Source organism: Macadamia integrifolia, chromosome 13, assembly GCF_013358625.1.
Source record: "Macadamia integrifolia cultivar HAES 741 chromosome 13, SCU_Mint_v3, whole genome shotgun sequence".
NCBI classification, from domain to species: Eukaryota; Viridiplantae; Streptophyta; class Magnoliopsida; order Proteales; family Proteaceae; genus Macadamia; species Macadamia integrifolia.
This window is the reverse complement of record NC_056569.1, coordinates 8,886,852-8,903,802: the sequence shown is the minus strand read 5'-3', so window position 1 is coordinate 8,903,802 and position 16,951 is coordinate 8,886,852. Positions and strand designations below refer to the sequence as shown.

The window sequence follows — 16,951 nt, the reverse complement described above, 5'->3', positions numbered from 1 at the left end:
AAAAAAAAAAAAAAAAAAAAAAAAAAACCCAAAAGCAAACTGGGACATGTGGCTCTTAAGTTGCACATATCAAAAGCATACAGTAGACTAGAATGGGGTATAATTCGGGCCCTATTCGAGTTCCTAGGGTTTGGGGAGCATTGGAATGACTTAATCTCTTACCTCCTCTCAACAGTCACTCATTCTATAAAATTGGAAGGGTCCTCCTTTGACTACTTCGAACCATCAAGAGGAATCAGGCAAGGATGCCCACTCAGCCCATACTTATTCATTACAACCATGAAAATTATTTCCTGATTACTCTCCACATATAGAGACCTAAACCTCTTTCAAGGAATCAAGGTCTCTAGGTATGCCCCCGAGGTACTGCATCTATTGTTTACAGATGATACCTTCATCTTCTATCGAGCCACATTCGAGGATCTACTGTCCATCAAAGCTGTCTTAGAACTCTTCTTTGACCTTACTGGACAACAAATTAACTTTGAAAAAAGTAGTATTTTCCTTAGCTGAAATGTACCAAACTGTGAAAGAATCAGACCCAGCACCATCATTAGCATAAGAGAAGAATCTAGGAATTCTACCTACATTGGCACTGACCTGCTCCATCCCAGATCGAAGACAACCTGCTTTAGGGTATCGTTAACCGGGTTAATAACAGACAATCTGTCTAGAAATCCAAGCTACTCTCATACGCGGGACGCAAAATCCTCACCCAATCCACTCTATACTCGATTCCATCCTACTTTGTATATGTCGTGCTTCAGGTTTCCACTGAAAACCTACAAAAACATCAACTCTATGTGTTCAAGATTTTGGCATGATGGAAATCCCGAGAAAAGTAGAGGAATGCACCTCATTGCGTGGAACAAGATTTTGTCAACCCACCTCCCTTAGTGGTCTCGGGCTAAGAGATGCTAACACCCAGAACAAAGCACTCTTGCTTACACTAGCCTGGCGCTTTGTCACTGACAAAGAGAGTATTTGGGAAAAAGTGTTGAGGATGAAATACTGCCACAACAGATCCACGTTTGATCCAAAGGTCCTCAGACGACGTGGATCATGGATGTGGAACAGTATAGTCTCCATGTTACCCACCCTCAAACAAATGCAATATATCTAAAATTGTAAATGGAACCAACAAATTTTTCTGGTATGATCCATGGGCAGGCTTGGAATTACCAGGACCAAGTTGCTCACTAGCAATTTTACACCCCATAACCAATGTTTGTTAAGGTCAATACTTCTATTGACAACTTTTCCTGGAAAGTGGAGGAACTGAAAAACCAAATTCCCCCACATCTGATTTCAACAGTTACCCAAATTCAACCTTCACCTCAAAATGATCGCTGGGTATGTTCACTTACAACTGATGGATCATTCAACACAAAAGCAGGTGTAGTTTTCATACAAAAAAACCAAGGCCTACAGGTAAGCATGAGAAGCTTTTCATGCAAGTGGTGGAAGTTTCTATGGAAACTAAACATACACCCTAAATTCAAAATGTTCATGTGGTGGACATTACAAAATGAAATCGCCACAAGAGAAATAGTAGGAGAATGGCTACCCATTGATACTTCTTGTATCCTTTGCAACAAAGATATTGAATCTTCTATCTATTCATCAATTGTGAGTTTTCACAACACATCTTGGTAGCAGGACAACTTGGATTAAGGCTCCAGAACATTAATGCAAACTCATTGATGGAGACAGTAAAGTACATGTTTCATCAAAGAAATATCCCTAAATCAGATCTCAGGTGGGTTTTCAATGTTTTTGCTATCACAATTTATTTCATTTGGCAATATCAAAATGAAATTATTGCATCCAAAGGTAGGCCTAACCCAATGAATGTTTTACATAAAATAAATATGTGAAATTTTGATTTAAATATAATGCTGCGATGTACTAATGAATTATTTGCTACAAATGATCCGGCACCATTGAAGAAAAAGTTTCCCATTCCTTTTTTTAACTATCCTGTTTTGGTTTCTACTGGAGCAACTAATAGGTTAACCTTAGCTTCAGGATGGGCTTTCGGAATTATATTACAAGGTCAGCTTAGGATCATCAACCCAGATATTACTACAACTACTCAAGGCGAAGTAGTGGAAGCAGAAGGAATTCTGGCAGAATTGAGGACAGCGTCTACCAAAGGATGGGAGATCCATGAAGTATGGCACACCAACAATAAGCTAACTAACCTTCTTCCATTCTCTTCCAATGAAGCCTGGCCTCCCCTACATTTTGCTAAATTCTAAGAAATTTCTTCACTCTCACAAACAATCTCCTTCCATCTTAAAAGTATTGAAGACTATCCCCTTATGCAATTTATATATTATACGGCATGTAATCCTAATCGACACCAAGACCATGTTCTTACTCTTTAACTTATCCTAGTTTTTTTATGTTCATCAAAAAAAAAAAAAAAAAAGAGCATGGGTTACCCTTATATTTTCAGTGTAGGTTTGGGATCTTTCATATCAGATTGGTATCGGTTGAGATCGATCCCTGATCCGATACCGATCCAAATCGGTTCAGGGGTTAAATAGTAAAAGAATAGTATTTTTTATAAAAATCAGGGATAAAATAGACAGATATCTATCGATCTGATCCGATCCAAATCGATACAGAGAAGCATAGCGGTGGTGGAGAGAATAAATTGCAAAAGTAGACGGATTGAATGGCTGAGATGCAGAAAAAGGAATTTGAGTTTAAATATGTTGCAAGCTAGTAAGATTCCAACAACGCTAGTATGAAAATCCTTATCCCTAACATTATATACCATTCTTATTTACTATTAGGGTGCTGGTTCATCAAGCAAGAATAATTCAATAGGATAGACCATGTCCACGAGTGACCATAACCTGTTCAAACTTCAATCCGCTTCACAATCCCCCCAAAAGTTTCAAACCTTCTTTTAAGTTCCATCTTAGGTTCTTGAGCATTCAGTTATCAGTACCACTCACCATCATGGATTTAGGGGATAGTATCGGTGTCAGTCGATCAAGATTGGATTGGATCGGATCAGTGGGTATCGGTCTATTTTACCCCTACTTTTTTTTTTTAAAAGTACTAACGATACGGAACATCGATTAAGATCGGTCAAGGATTAGGGATCAGTCTCATCTGATACGGCCGATACGAGACGGATAATTGAAACCATGCTCACCATAGATTACTCTGAAACTAAGTGAGTAGTTGCAACTATTGATTTTTTTTTTTTTTAATAATTTCAATGATTTTTTGAGGTGTTTCAACTGAATTTAATGACCTATTTCTTTTTTCTAAATTGAGCAAAAAAAAAAATTTTTTCCAAATTCGTCAATAAGATTATGTGAGCTTTTATCAATGGTACGAGAGTCCCATTTTATGGTCACACCACTAATGGACAAGGGATACATCTTACCCAACTAGTGGAAACTGCATGGTGAGATTCACCGCTTCATCCTAAAGTTCACAAACCCTTATAGGGTTTTAGAACCTTTTCAAAATACACCCTAATACCCCATGTGTATCTAAGGCCCACTCAGAGAATAGATTAGATTGTCATTTACTGTGGCCTCTGGGAAAATCAATCTAAATTTTTTATTATTATTATTTTTTAATTTTTTTATTGTGACCTACTCCAATTGGGTGGAATTTCTAAAGTATAAATTTGTCACAGTTTGGTAACGCGTGTGGAGTATTACTGGACAATCATAGAATGTTAAACCCTAGAAATGGAATTGCACAAAACGACATTTTTATTTGGGATTTGGATTCAGTTCAACCAATTGGATAAATAATAACCCTAAGGGATTACTCAATTGGCAAAGAGCAACCCTTCAAATTTAAGAGCTCATGAGTTAAACTCTTCGTGGGCCTTTTAAAAAAAAAATCACTATCCAAGTATAACATCAAAAGTATATCAAAAAAAGGGGTTTGGGTTGCTTGGTATTCACATCTGTTTTTTGTCCATTTTGGGATTTTCCTCTCAAAGAAAGTTCATGGAGAATGACATCCCGCAAAACCCCCCACCCCACCCAAAAAAAAAAAAAAAAAAAAAAAAATCTATTGTCACTACTACTCTCCCTTATAGAATGAATGCTTGAAACATCCCTTCCCTCATTCTTATATTTATCTCCTTAATATTATGACCCACAGTGAAGGAACTTTTCCTTTGTTTACAAAGGGACAGGCTTAAAATTTGAATAAAATCTTTTTTGCAATCGGATGTGGTGACATTTTGTGTTACATATGTTTTATAAAAAGAAAAAAATTATTATTATTTTTTGACTGAAAGCTTGAATTGTGACTATTTGTATGTGGTAGAATAAAGATATTGTTTATCAACTCAATATTTACTATAACAATTGCATTTTTTAAATATGCACTACCGAAAGTTTTGGACGTAGTTGGCAATAAATGGGAAATTATGAATACAAATATGAAACTTAGTGCTAGTGGTGAAAAAGGGTCATGCTGTGCTGGGTTTCTTAAAACTCCAACTCAATCGTAGGTCCTTAGAACTCAACCCAAGTCCAACCAAGTCCTGTCGATTTCATGCCTAGGCCCAACTCTGTCGGGTTCTTGCCAACCCAACCCGGCTCTAAATGACCATATTTTTGGAATTTGTGTCATATGCATTAAAAACAAAATACCAATTAATCAAATGAATAATACACAATTAAAATTTTGAATTGCAACACAATAATAAATGTTCAATAAGAATGAATAACCCAATTTTAATTATTTTGAATAAAAGGATAAGATGATAGTCCAAATTATATTATATAAATCAAGGTTAAAATTAGAATTGGGTAGGGCCAAGCCTGGATTGAAATCGAGGGTCTGTTTTTTCAACCCTAACTCTCCCTTTGGGTAAGAAATCTTAACCTAGGCCCTGTTCGGGCCATCAGGGCCAAACTTACACCAATACCCATGGCGCATTTCTATATGAAATGGACACATGTATAACATATTTTCTTTAAACTATTATTTTTTCTATATTGCATATTTTTTTGGTTATTTTCCTATCGTGTGCATTTTGGCCAAACTATCATATTGGATATCGAGATATTCTTTTATTCCACCCGTTTGCATGTTCATGACATTATTTTTTTGTTACTAGTAGTGTCACAGTAAATTGTTTGTAAAGTTTTCAAAATCACAAAATAGATTTGAACCATTCATTTCCATGGGGTTCTCTCATTTAAATCATATATTATTGCTCAAAGTTAGAAGAGTGTATAGTATGGTTTGAGAACTCGGTATTGAGAATGGGATTGGGCAAGGTCAATATCCATCTAATACCGATCCAAATAGGCTAGGATCAGATAGAAATACCCTTGCTTTCAATTAAAAAATATTTTTTTGAAATATTTTACTTTTCATTCTTAGGGATCCATTGATATTATATTGGCCAATAATTAAAATCGTCCAAAACAAATTCTGATTTGATCCAATCCAATTCCCCAAACTATGGTACATAATAATGACTAGCATACTGGTACACATACATGCACAATATAAGATGCATTTACTTTATCATATTTCGATCGTGTGGATCCCCCAGATGATAATATTTTTTTCCGCTCTCATTGGATGCGCAACCATTGACACGCAACCCTACGCATGGGCACAGTGGTCATTGCACGTTTTTTCCACAAAATCTGTCAAAACAAAACAGACCGCTCTCCCTCTCCGAACCTATAAATTGATCCGGTTCAGCAGATGGATCCCGCCCCCAAATAAAAAAAAATAATATCACACCCTAAATGCCCAAATCACACGAGAGGAAACCCTTCTTCGCTTTCAGCCGCCTGGTGTAAACCCCTAAAACCTTCAAGTTTCAGTCTCACTTCGTTTCTTCATGTGTCGTCCTCTGCTCCTTCTACGCAGAAGTTTCAACTCTATCAAACAACCTTCGACGTATACGAACCTATAGAATTGGTTTTCAATACTTCAATACCTCACGGGGTGCTGATGAGTTGGGAGTGAAGTTATTCTTCTTCTAGGACGATTCCGTAGTCTTTATTGGCCATGGAACAGCTCGAAGTTTATTCGGAAAACTCCATACATTGGAAGCCATCGCCAATAGTAGCACTAGCTACCAGCATCGATGACTCTCAGGTCGCCGCAGCTCGGGAAGATGGTTCTCTTGAGATTTGGCTGGTCTCCCCCGGTTCTGTTGGTTGGCATTGTCAACTGGTATTTTTTTCTCAAATTATCTATGCTTATTTGTTTGATGATTCTGAGTTGTTTAGACTAATTTGGAATGCTTGGTTTCATGCGTAGAGTATCCATGGAAACCCTAATTCCAGAGTATCATCCCTTGTTTGGTGCCGTTCCGGTTCAAAAAGTGTACCTTCGGGACGGTTGCTGTCGTCAAGTATCGACGGGACAATCTCAGAGTGGGATTTTTTTAATTTGAAGCAAAAGGTACCATTTTTATTTTCGTTTTGATATCATTAATATTCTCAGGGTTGTCTTTTTCTAATCGACGGTGCTTCACATTTTTTTTTTTATATTGAATTTAAGTAAAAATCAAGCAATACTACTTAAAACTATTTTCTACTGCTTGTCTTCTACAGTCAGATAACTGAAAAGCTAAAACATTGTCGTCATTTAAGTCTAGCTGCCAAATCCTTCTTCCCACTTTGCTCCTGTAAACTTGGTAATGGCAAGATGGGCCTACACTATCCAGCATTTCTGCTGCTATTAGGACGTTGAGTGATAAATTGTATATTTTCCTCATTCCATGTGAGTGGTCATCCTTGGATCTTACCTTAGTAATATTAAAATTCAATGTAGGGGAGGGGTATCATGTTTGTGTCTATTTCGGTTGAGTTGGGATCTCAAATTCAGTACCCTTGCTTAGTAGAAGGAAAAGAGGTTCAAATTTGGTGGTAACTTGCACGACTGCTTTATATTAGCCTCTTAGTCCCTTCCTTGTTCCTCGGTAGAGAGGGGTTGGTGTTCTGTCGTGGCCCATAATGAGTATGTACTTATTCAGTTGTGTTTTATCGTGTGCTTATTAGTACGACTCTTACTTATTAAGAAAATAGTTCCAACTTCAGAAGTTGAAAGATTTCTCTCTTTCTCTCTCTTACGCATGGACACACACATAGACACACACACCGAGAGAGTTCATTTATTTTATTTAGAACACAACCAAAAAGAGGAAATTAATTAATGACAACATATAAAAAGGTTAATATTTCATGTTGTGAATACCTTTATAGAATTTTTTTGATTCGTAGTGCATTTACATTTGCATGTATTCAACTTTGAAGATTCTTTTTCTTATTTTACTGTTGATGCTGAAAGATATAACCTTATAACCTCTTCTCTGTTAATGATATATTGGAGCATCATTTGTTTTGTATCTACAGGTTGTGCTAGATACGATCGGCGTGTCGATTTGGCAAATGGCTGTTGAACCTTTTGATGATTCAAAACTTTCTAGTCAACATGATTCTCAGCATGCAGTCAATGGATATGCAAATGATAATATCAATAGTCACAATGATCATGAAAATAGTGATAGTGAAGAAAGCGATGATGAAGATGACTCTGTTAGGCTTCATGCACAACCAATTTCTCATAATCAACGTTTAGCTGTCGGCTGTGATGATGGTTGTGTGCGATTATATAATGTTTCTGATTCAGATGGTGTAACTTATAATAGGTCATTGCCTAGAGTTAGTGGTGAGATGTCGAAACCTTAGCCTATGATATAAATTTTTGTGCTTTGCATGTCATGCTTAAGAGATCTTTGGTTATTATTTGGCAGGGCGTGTATTAAGTGTTGCATGGAGTCTTGACGCAAGGCTAATATTTTCTGGCAGTAGTGATGGGTATGATGATTTTTAACATTAGGAGCTCTACTTTCCAAATATTTGGTGCCTTAGGAATGAAAGTGTCACATGTTGCTACTATAAAACAAGTTAAAATTGTTTTTATTGTAAATACAAAGTTCAAATATTTATAGTGACATAACCAAGTGGCATCCCTGCTGTTCATTTGTAAATAAAGTTGGATTTTCTCAGGGCTTCATTTTGCAAAATTTTCATCGTTTGGGATATTGAGTTGTTGCCGAATGTCTAGATAATAAACCCTAGATTTCTTGATGGACTATGTGGAGAGATGGGAATCCTTTATCTATGTTGAAGTATATTGATTAATTGTTCTACTTTTTTCTTGAGTTGGAGATTTTCCAACCTGCATATTCTTTTCTTTGCAATTTTTTTTTGGTGCAATTTTTATGTTCATGATGATATTATAAAATTTACCATTACTCAAGTCATGTCATTTTCATAGGTTTATTCGGTGCTGGAATGTTCAATCAGCTCATGAGGTCTACAGGATAACAGTTGGACTTGGAGGATTGGGTAATGGACGTGATGTTTGTATATGGTCGTTACTTGCCCTAAGGTAAAGACCATATTGTCCTCTCTTTTAAGGGCTTGTGGGACCGTTATATTCTTGAGCAACATCTTAGGAGACATTATGAGTAGTTCTGCACCAAAATGCTAATGGTTAAAGTCTGATGGTTTCAGGTGCGGGACCCTTGTTAGTGCGGATAGTTCTGGTAGTGTTCAATTTTGGGACAGCAAGCATGGTACTCTTTTACAGGCTCATTCTTACCATAAGGGTGATGTTTATGCTTTGGCAGTTTCTCCTAGCCATACGAGAGTGTTTTCTGCTGGCTCTGATGGCCAGGTATGGCGGCTGGGAAATTTGGAGCAAAATCTATATACCCTAATGTCTTCTAATTTGTGATATTTATTGGAATATCTTGCTATTGTGTTAGATAGTCGTCATGATCTAAAATTATGATTCCTTGGAAACTTGTGTTTGCTTGCCTTTGTATGGTATTTGCTCTTATCTTCTTTAGATTTTTGCAAAATTGCAGCTTTGTACCAATCTCATATAAAATAACTTTAGCTTTCTTCCCAGTAAATCCAGTTTCAAGATTGTATATTAAAATTTCAAGTTTATATTAATTTATCCACATATCAATATGCCGTCTATTCTGCACCAGTCTTTATATGATGGCATAGTTTATAACTAGAGTGTTTCTCCATGTGGGAGCTCCTATATAAAAAAATCCATTACCGAATTCTGGTCTCACCTATGCAGGGTCCTAGAAGGGTTGGGTTTGGAGATAGTCCTAACCTTCCGCATTTTTCACGCAAAGTGGCTGCCTCTTAAGTCTCGAACCTGCGCATTTGCCCTAGCATTTTGAAATTTTTACCATTACTTCAAGCAATGGCCTATATGTAGGAGCGCTCCTATGATTATTGATTATAAGATATGTGAGTTAGCAGCAGTTTGTAAGTGACATGGAAATTGTAATGTATATCTAGTGACTTAAGTTTAGCAAGGTGATTAGGTCAATTCTGGTGTTACTGCAATGTGCCTGATGCACAATGTAGTTCAAGAAAGAATCTAGAACCAAAAAATTGCTGACAATCCGATATCAATGTAGAATCAATTGAACTAATATAGGACCAGCATAGAAGAAAGGTGGGAGGAATTATATAACTTTCAACTATATTCAAGAACTTGAGATGTGTCGTGTAAAGGAGGGTCAGATCCAAGATTCAGATCTGGTGTTACTCTAATAGGTCTCAAAAACTGAGATATACCAAAAAGAGATTCAGTGTCAGAAATTATATAACTAGAACTAAAATCCATATATAAAGAGAGAAGAGAATCAAAGTAAGATGGAGGAGCTAAAAGAAGATGTCAAAATATGAAGATTTGATAAGAGAAGGAAAGATCACACTTGAAAAGGAAGATCAGAGTAAGATGGAGGAGGAAGAAATCAGGTTTGGATGCCAATCCTGTATGCACAGATTAACATCTCCAAAAATCTTGGGAAAAAACTCATTTTTTGCTCAAATCATGTTTGATTTATTTTTTTTTTTGGGGGGGGGGGGTTGAGTTACACATAAAAACCTTCTGACATTCCTAAATTAATCCACAGAGGAGGATTCTTAATCACTCTCAGATGTAGATAAAACATCGAATTGGGGTTATTTTAGTGGAAAGAAGCCTTGGGTTGGGTTATATGTGTGTTGGATCTTTAATCCAATGGCTTTCTTTGTAATATGCCATTTTAATAGGCCTAAGTTATGGGTAGGAGGTAGATACATAGTTGTGATGGTGCCAAGGCAACCCAAGGCGTGATATAATCCAAATGGGCTTAACATATCAAAGGATAATCCAGGCAACCCCATGAATTCAGTCCCACTTCAACAAAATTGGCTCAACATCAGAGGGTGATATAATGCAAATGGGCTCAACAGTAATGAATAATGACAGACAAATCTAGTCCCACCTCAACCAAATCCAGGGACTTAACATCAAAGCATAATTCATACGATAATTCTAACATATAAGAAAACAGTATCCTCATAGAAAACTTAATATTTGTCCATCATGGCATCTCTGGTGATTGCCTTTTTTCAAAGAGGGTTTATTCTGCTCACGCCTTTAGTATGAGAAATAAAATCTAGAATCCTTCCAGTCATCCTGCCAGAGTGATCACTGTCCAGTGTAAGACAATACTGTACACAAGCAAATAGAGGGAAAAGAAATAGAGTGAAGAGGAATATGAGATAGAGCTGCAAGAGGAAGAATTTGGACGATCATGGCCAAGTTGTTGTAGCGGGGTCTATTTCTCTATCTTGAGTCTGCCTCTCTTGGTTTCTGCGAGTCTTCTCCCCATTATTTTTAAAGCAGATCCTTATTTAAAGAGAGTTTTACAGTCTCATATCAAAATCTGAGGTAGTTTTGATGTTTTATGGTTGGGAACCTTTTCTTTTTTTCTTTTTTTTTTTGGGGGGGTGGGGGTGGGGTGTTGTAATGGGGCTCAGTTATAAATGTCAAACCTATTCCAAGGGGTGTCACAAATTTTATTTTGGTATTTATGTCTTTTCCTAGTAGCATTAAGACTTTGAATGTCAAATTGCTTATTTGGTCCTAGTTGATATGAGGTTTTAATTTTCGTATTCATTTTTAGGAGTTCAATTATGTTCTTTTCGGTCTATTATCTGGTGAATAAGTTGTCATTTGAGTTGTATTAGGATTTGGCAAGTTCTGGTCAGAGTAGGAGTCAAATTTTAAGATTTCTGTATAAGCATATGTACTCTGCCTCTGGTTGTATGAGTTGAATGGAATAGATTGGTTTTCTTAAGTGGTTGGACTGCTTATGAGTTACAACAGTGGCTGAAATTTGTTTCTGTTATCTCCTTCCTTTTATCACTTTCTTTTCTTATCTTTTTCTGTTTCTTCTCCTCCATTCAGTTCCCTTCTTGCTTTAATCTTTTTATTTTCTTACAACCTTAATATATTTTAACTTCTAATGTTAGATACTTCATCTTCCTCCTCCATTTTCCGAGAGAGGATGTTCTTACATCCTGAACATGTTTAACTTGTAAGGTTAGATATTGGACTTGATCCCAGCTGACAAATCTGAATTACAATTAAAGTACTTTGAGTTTCCTTCTAAAGTTTCACCTCATTAGGATTTGGTTTCTCCCTTTATACATTGTTCTGTCTACTGCCAAAGAGAAAGTTGAATATACTTGGCATCTCCCTGATCCCGTGGGGATCTCAGAATTGCCAAGTTGCAGGTTATTTAATGGCATGGCCCTTTGAATGTTTCGAGCTATGTAGCTGCTACTTTTCTATAGCCTTTCTTTGTTTACAGTTCCTTCTACTTGCAGTTCTTCTATTTATATTAAGCAATTGTTGCTACAGGTTGAAGGATTAAGCCTAGAGCATTGTTTGCTAAATTGGCTTACATCCTGATATTTTCCTTGCATCACCGGGTTTTTTATGGTAATACTAGTTTTCGTGTATCCTACAAATCATTTTTAAAAGCTTTAAACAAAATGTTTCCTGGATGTATGTTTGAAATTCTATCTAATGATCCTTGTTGTGAATGAATGAGTAAGGGTTTAAAATAATTGTTGTCACCCCCTAGTATTAGTATCTGTTTTATGCTTTAGATTGTTCAGGTCTATTGCTCAACCAGTAATCATATTATTATTGTTGTTTTTAGGTTATCCTATATAAACGCTCTGGTGATATAGTTGGGTCTAGTGATGAGAATAACTTCCCTCCGGAAGTGACGAAATGGGTCTATGTTGGTTATCTAAGAGCTCATACCCATGATATCAGGGCATTGACTGTGGCAGTACCCATTTGCCGAGAAGGTATGGCTTTGAACTTTTTTTTCTTTTTTAATTTTTCCAAGGGTGGGTTGTGTGTGATTTTCTGTAAACTGTGGTTCAAAACTTTTGGCACTATTTATGTATATATACCTTTTGAATGGTGTTCTTTAATGGAATTTATACATGGCAGAGCCGTTGCCTGATGAAAGAATAAAAAGGATTCGTCAGCAAGAGAATCCTCTTGATTTCAGTTATCGAAAGTGGGCGCATTTGGGGGTCCCCATGCTTATCTCAGCTGGTGATGACACAAAGCTACTTTCTTACTCTATCAGGGAGTTCACTAAGTTCTCACCACATGATATCTGTCCTGCACCTCAAAGAGTGCCCATTCAATTGGCACCCAATACAGATGTTGATGGAGCTGCTTTGCTTCTTGTCCAGTGCTCTAACTGGTTGGATGTTTTGTACGTTCATGCAAACTGTGGTTCTTTCCCTAATAGGGGTTCTCGGAGGCATGCGACCACCGAGTTGCTTGCTCGAATAAAGAGCAAGGCATCTCGGAAGATCATTTGCAGCACAATATCAAATACAGGGGTTCTATTTGCTTATTCCGACCATGTGAAGCCCAGTCTGTTTCAACTAAGGAGGTCTGGAGGTGGAAAGACTGCTTGGGCAGTAAATAAGAGGCAACTACCTCCAGAACTACCATTTGCTCATTCAATGGTTTTCAGTTCTGATTCTTCTCGCTTGATGATATCGGGTCAAGATAGAAAGATCTACGTAAGTGACTCTGAATTGGTGGTTTTTATTTTTCTATTTTTGGTACTGATAGAGTGGATGAACAAGATTTGTTGTTCTCTTTCTTGGGTTGGAATTACCCTTTTTTCTCAATGTGAATGATGGTAATTTTTTTTTAAGATTAGTGTGAGAGATCACAATCACTGTCAATAATATACTTCACTCATTGTAAATATTGTACACCATGCAGTGGTTTCCACTTTTGGAGATTGTGGTAAATATGTTGGTATTTGACTATGTCACTTCACTACAGTCATCTGATTGATCATCCCCCCTTGGCCTAGGATCTGGAAGAATGCTATATATATATTTGCATTTCTTTGTAAATAGGATACTATATTTAAGGTTGGTTGTGGGTAACTATGAGGGTATGCCAGGTCTTAATGATGCACATGTGCCATAGTGTCATCTATCTTCCATAAATGACAGAAGGAAATGATTTTAAAACATATGTATACATATTTACGAAGTCCATTGGTAGTTCTGTTTTCCTTGCATACTGGTGCTTCTGGTGGACCAACTCTCGCTTTTGCTTCACATTTTTGTGGTGGTGTAGGTTGTTGATGTGGGAACTGCAGAACTGTTGCATACTTTCACACCATGCCGTAAGGAGGTTGATGGGAGTTTACCGCCTTGTGATCCTCCCATAACAAGAATGTTTACCAGCTTAGATGGGCAGTGGCTAGCGGCTATCAACTGCTTTGGAGATATATATGTCTTTAATCTGGAGACAGAAAGGTGTGGATCTTCAGTTTCTTCATGTTAGCAAGTATCTCTTATTTCTAGATTTTAACTTACAATATGTTTCTAGTTATTTCAGTCAATTGAATGAATGAGGAGAGAAACTAATAATTTCAGATAATAACCATAGTTTTAAAAACTGCACTGCATGTTGAACCAGAAATGGGTTTGGTTGTAGTTTTCCCCAAAAAAGGGGAATGTAACCGGAGAACAAACAGCTGATTTGGTGGGTGGATTTGGTTAACCTGTCCAATTGGCTTTGGTATGGGTTTTAGACACTTAACTTGTTCGACCTCAATTGATACATCACAGCTGGAATGTTGAATCTTTCTGTGTAGTGGGACTTGCGATAAGGACTTGTTGCACACCTATTTCATATTCAAACTGTACCATTATGGTGGTTGAAAGTTTTGGTCGTTGAATGAAGGTTTGGCTGATAGACCAAGATTTGGAATTTTATCTATGGGACATTCTGCATTAAATAAAATTCTGAGTGACCTCTTGCCATTAGATTAGCCAATGGCCCTAAGCTTCTGGACCATCGTGCCTGCTTTTAATCATATCCAACTAAAAGAGGATGTTAAAATAAAAAAAGAAAAAAGGTATAAGGTTGCACCCACCTAAGCTTGCCTGGTTGGTGCACCTAATTTTTCCACCAAAAGTAACAATATTCTCAGCTTTTGTTTCTGTTGCTTGGTTTTACATGCATTTGGACTAATTAATTACAGTTTTGTTGGATAGGCAGCACTGGTTCATATCCCGATTGGATGGAGCTTCTGTTACTGCTGGTGGTTTTCCTCCCAGAAATAACAATGTGCTAATCATTACCACATCTTCAAACCACGTCTATGCATTTGATGTGGAGGCCAAACAGTTAGGAGAGTGGTCGAGGCAACACACATTTGTGTTGCCTAGGAGATTTCAGGAATTTCCGGGAGAAGTTATTGGGCTCTCCTTTTCGCCCGTCTCAGGTTCAACCTCGGTCATTGTGTACAGCGCGAGGTGCGTTATCTTCTTCCTTTCTTTTTGGAAAAAGAATTGAAGGCTTGTTTTAGTAGAATACTATTTTATTTTTGATACAAGGATAATTCCCACACTCGATAACCCCATAATCCGACCCCCCTCCCCACGAGGCAATAAAGAGTTGATGACTCGGTTACTTGGTTGCTGGCATTGCTGGTTATTGCATTGAATTTGGTTTTCTGTGAGCCTTGGAACTGGGTCCTGCTATTGAAAATCCCCAAAATTTATCTTTTTACTGCTCATGAAAGAGGGTGCATGTATGATCTGATTAATTATTGGCTATAAGCAATGCTTTGAATAGAGCATTAGGACAGTTCGTGACTGTTTGATCAGCCATCCCCAGATGTGATAACTGTTTCCTTCTATTCTCCAACATTGTCCCTTTTATCCTAGAAACTGCCAGTTGAAGAACCTAGAGAATGAAATATGGATAAGATGAGGTTCATTGTCAGATCTGAGAGAAATCCTGCTTGGTGGAGGATATCTTCTTGGCAGCATTAGTTCCGAGGTGGATCCTGCTGCTCTGGATAGTCCATGGTACCTTATTGTAATTCAATCATCAAATGGTTGAACAAACTTGCTGCTTGTGCATTGTTTTGTAGTATTGGAGATTTAGATATTCCATCCTTCCCCTTTGAAAGTGATGAAACAGTCCTTGTCTGACTTGGGATGATTTGAAGGCTCCTTTTGGTTGCTGCGATGCCCATCTATTTTTGGTCTGCAAATCCTCAATTGGGTGTTTGGTGTGGCTGCCCATTTGTGAAGGCGGCTTTGGTTTTATTGAAAACATCGGGGATGCTATTCATATTTCTCCTACAATAGTTCCAGGTTGATCAGGCTGGAGCAGAACTGGATGAGACTATAATATGAATGATAACTGGGGTCAAGCTTATAGGTCAAACCTTGGTTTCCTTAAAAGTAGAGGGGTTACCTTAATGCTTTACATGGTAACTTTAATATTCCTTCCTCTTCACACCCTGATTTGTCCTGTTAGTGACAAGAATTTCTCAAAGTCGGGGTAGTCTGAGGGGAGACTTTGCTGGTTTTGCCTTGGCATTCCTGCTGGTTCATCCAAGCCTTCCACTATAGCAAGGAGATGATAATCCATCCTGTTCATACTTGCCTGAGCCATGTGTATGGTGGACAGAGGATTGGGCTTTTTTGAGTTTTGAGACTTTTTCTGTAGGATCTTTTGGACTAGAATGTGTCATAATGCTTTCATTTGGTGTCAATAGGCATCCATGTTGATTGGAATTACAATTTCTCATATCTGTGCTTTTCTTCAGTAATGTGATATATATAATTTACGATCCTTCTGTTGCTTCTGTATCTAGGGCGATGTGCTTGATTGACTTTGGGATGCCAGTGGATCAAGATGACGATGACAACTTGACTAATGGTTTTGTTTCACCGTTGAAGTTGTTGCCAGATGCTCACAACAATTCGATACTGAAGCGTAAGCTGAAGAAATTTGATATAGAAATGAAACGAAGAAGTAAAAAGAATTTTGACTTTAGTGCTTTCAGAGATCCTGTTTTGTTTGTTTCACACCTATCAGAAAATTCAGTTTTGGTCATAGAAAAGCCATGGATGGAAGTTGTGAAGACCTTTGATGCCCCTGTCCACAGACATGTTTTTGGAACCTGATTGGCCTGTTTCTTACATGGGTTTCCAGGAAAAATGGAAGTCCCAACTGTTGTCCATGGATCCCTTAGTTTATCCCCCCCCCCCCCTCTTTTTTTCTCCCCTCTTACAAGTTTTGGCGCATGTTGTGTAAAATATTCTTTAATAGTTTTTAATCGAATATGTTCCATTAGTTCTTTTATCATTTATTTTTCTGAACTCATTGCTTGGTTAATTTTACATATGTTCCACTTTACAGTACTTGATGGCAAATTCAGGTGGTGGCCTTCCTAGAGTTACTCTTCTGAGTAGCTTCTTCTTTATTATAACATGTGATTGCATTTTTTTGTATTGGGCAATGGTATTGGATTCTGATATGAATTGGACTGTATCAGGCAAAAATTCAAATGTGAAGACCCTATTGATTGATACCACCAGTAGCGGGTAAGAGTGAATGTCCTCATTAACTCCAATCCTAAGGTCTGAAATTGCTCTGTAAGCGATTCTCCCAAGGCAACATGTTTAGCGATGACCCCTATTATGACAGCAAAAGCCATTGTTTTGTTGTCTGTTCAACCAGACCGAGAAATGAGATC

General features: G+C 37.4%; 1 protein-coding gene across 1 annotated transcript; it reads left to right on the top strand.

Moving 5' to 3' along the window:
• The first annotated feature begins 5,746 nt into the window (after window positions 1-5,746).
• LOC122059904 (WD repeat-containing protein PCN-like) lies at window positions 5,747-16,560 on the top strand. Its single transcript, XM_042622969.1, has 11 exons — window positions 5,747-6,192; window positions 6,280-6,423; window positions 7,377-7,692; window positions 7,778-7,841; window positions 8,305-8,418; window positions 8,544-8,706; window positions 12,059-12,212; window positions 12,361-12,950; window positions 13,525-13,706; window positions 14,451-14,711; window positions 16,067-16,560. The coding sequence occupies exons 1-11, from the start codon at window positions 6,025-6,027 to the stop codon at window positions 16,377-16,379; spliced, it is 2,469 nt and encodes an 822-aa protein (XP_042478903.1). The 5' UTR covers window positions 5,747-6,024; the 3' UTR covers window positions 16,380-16,560.
• Window positions 16,561-16,951: the final 391 nt, after the last annotated feature.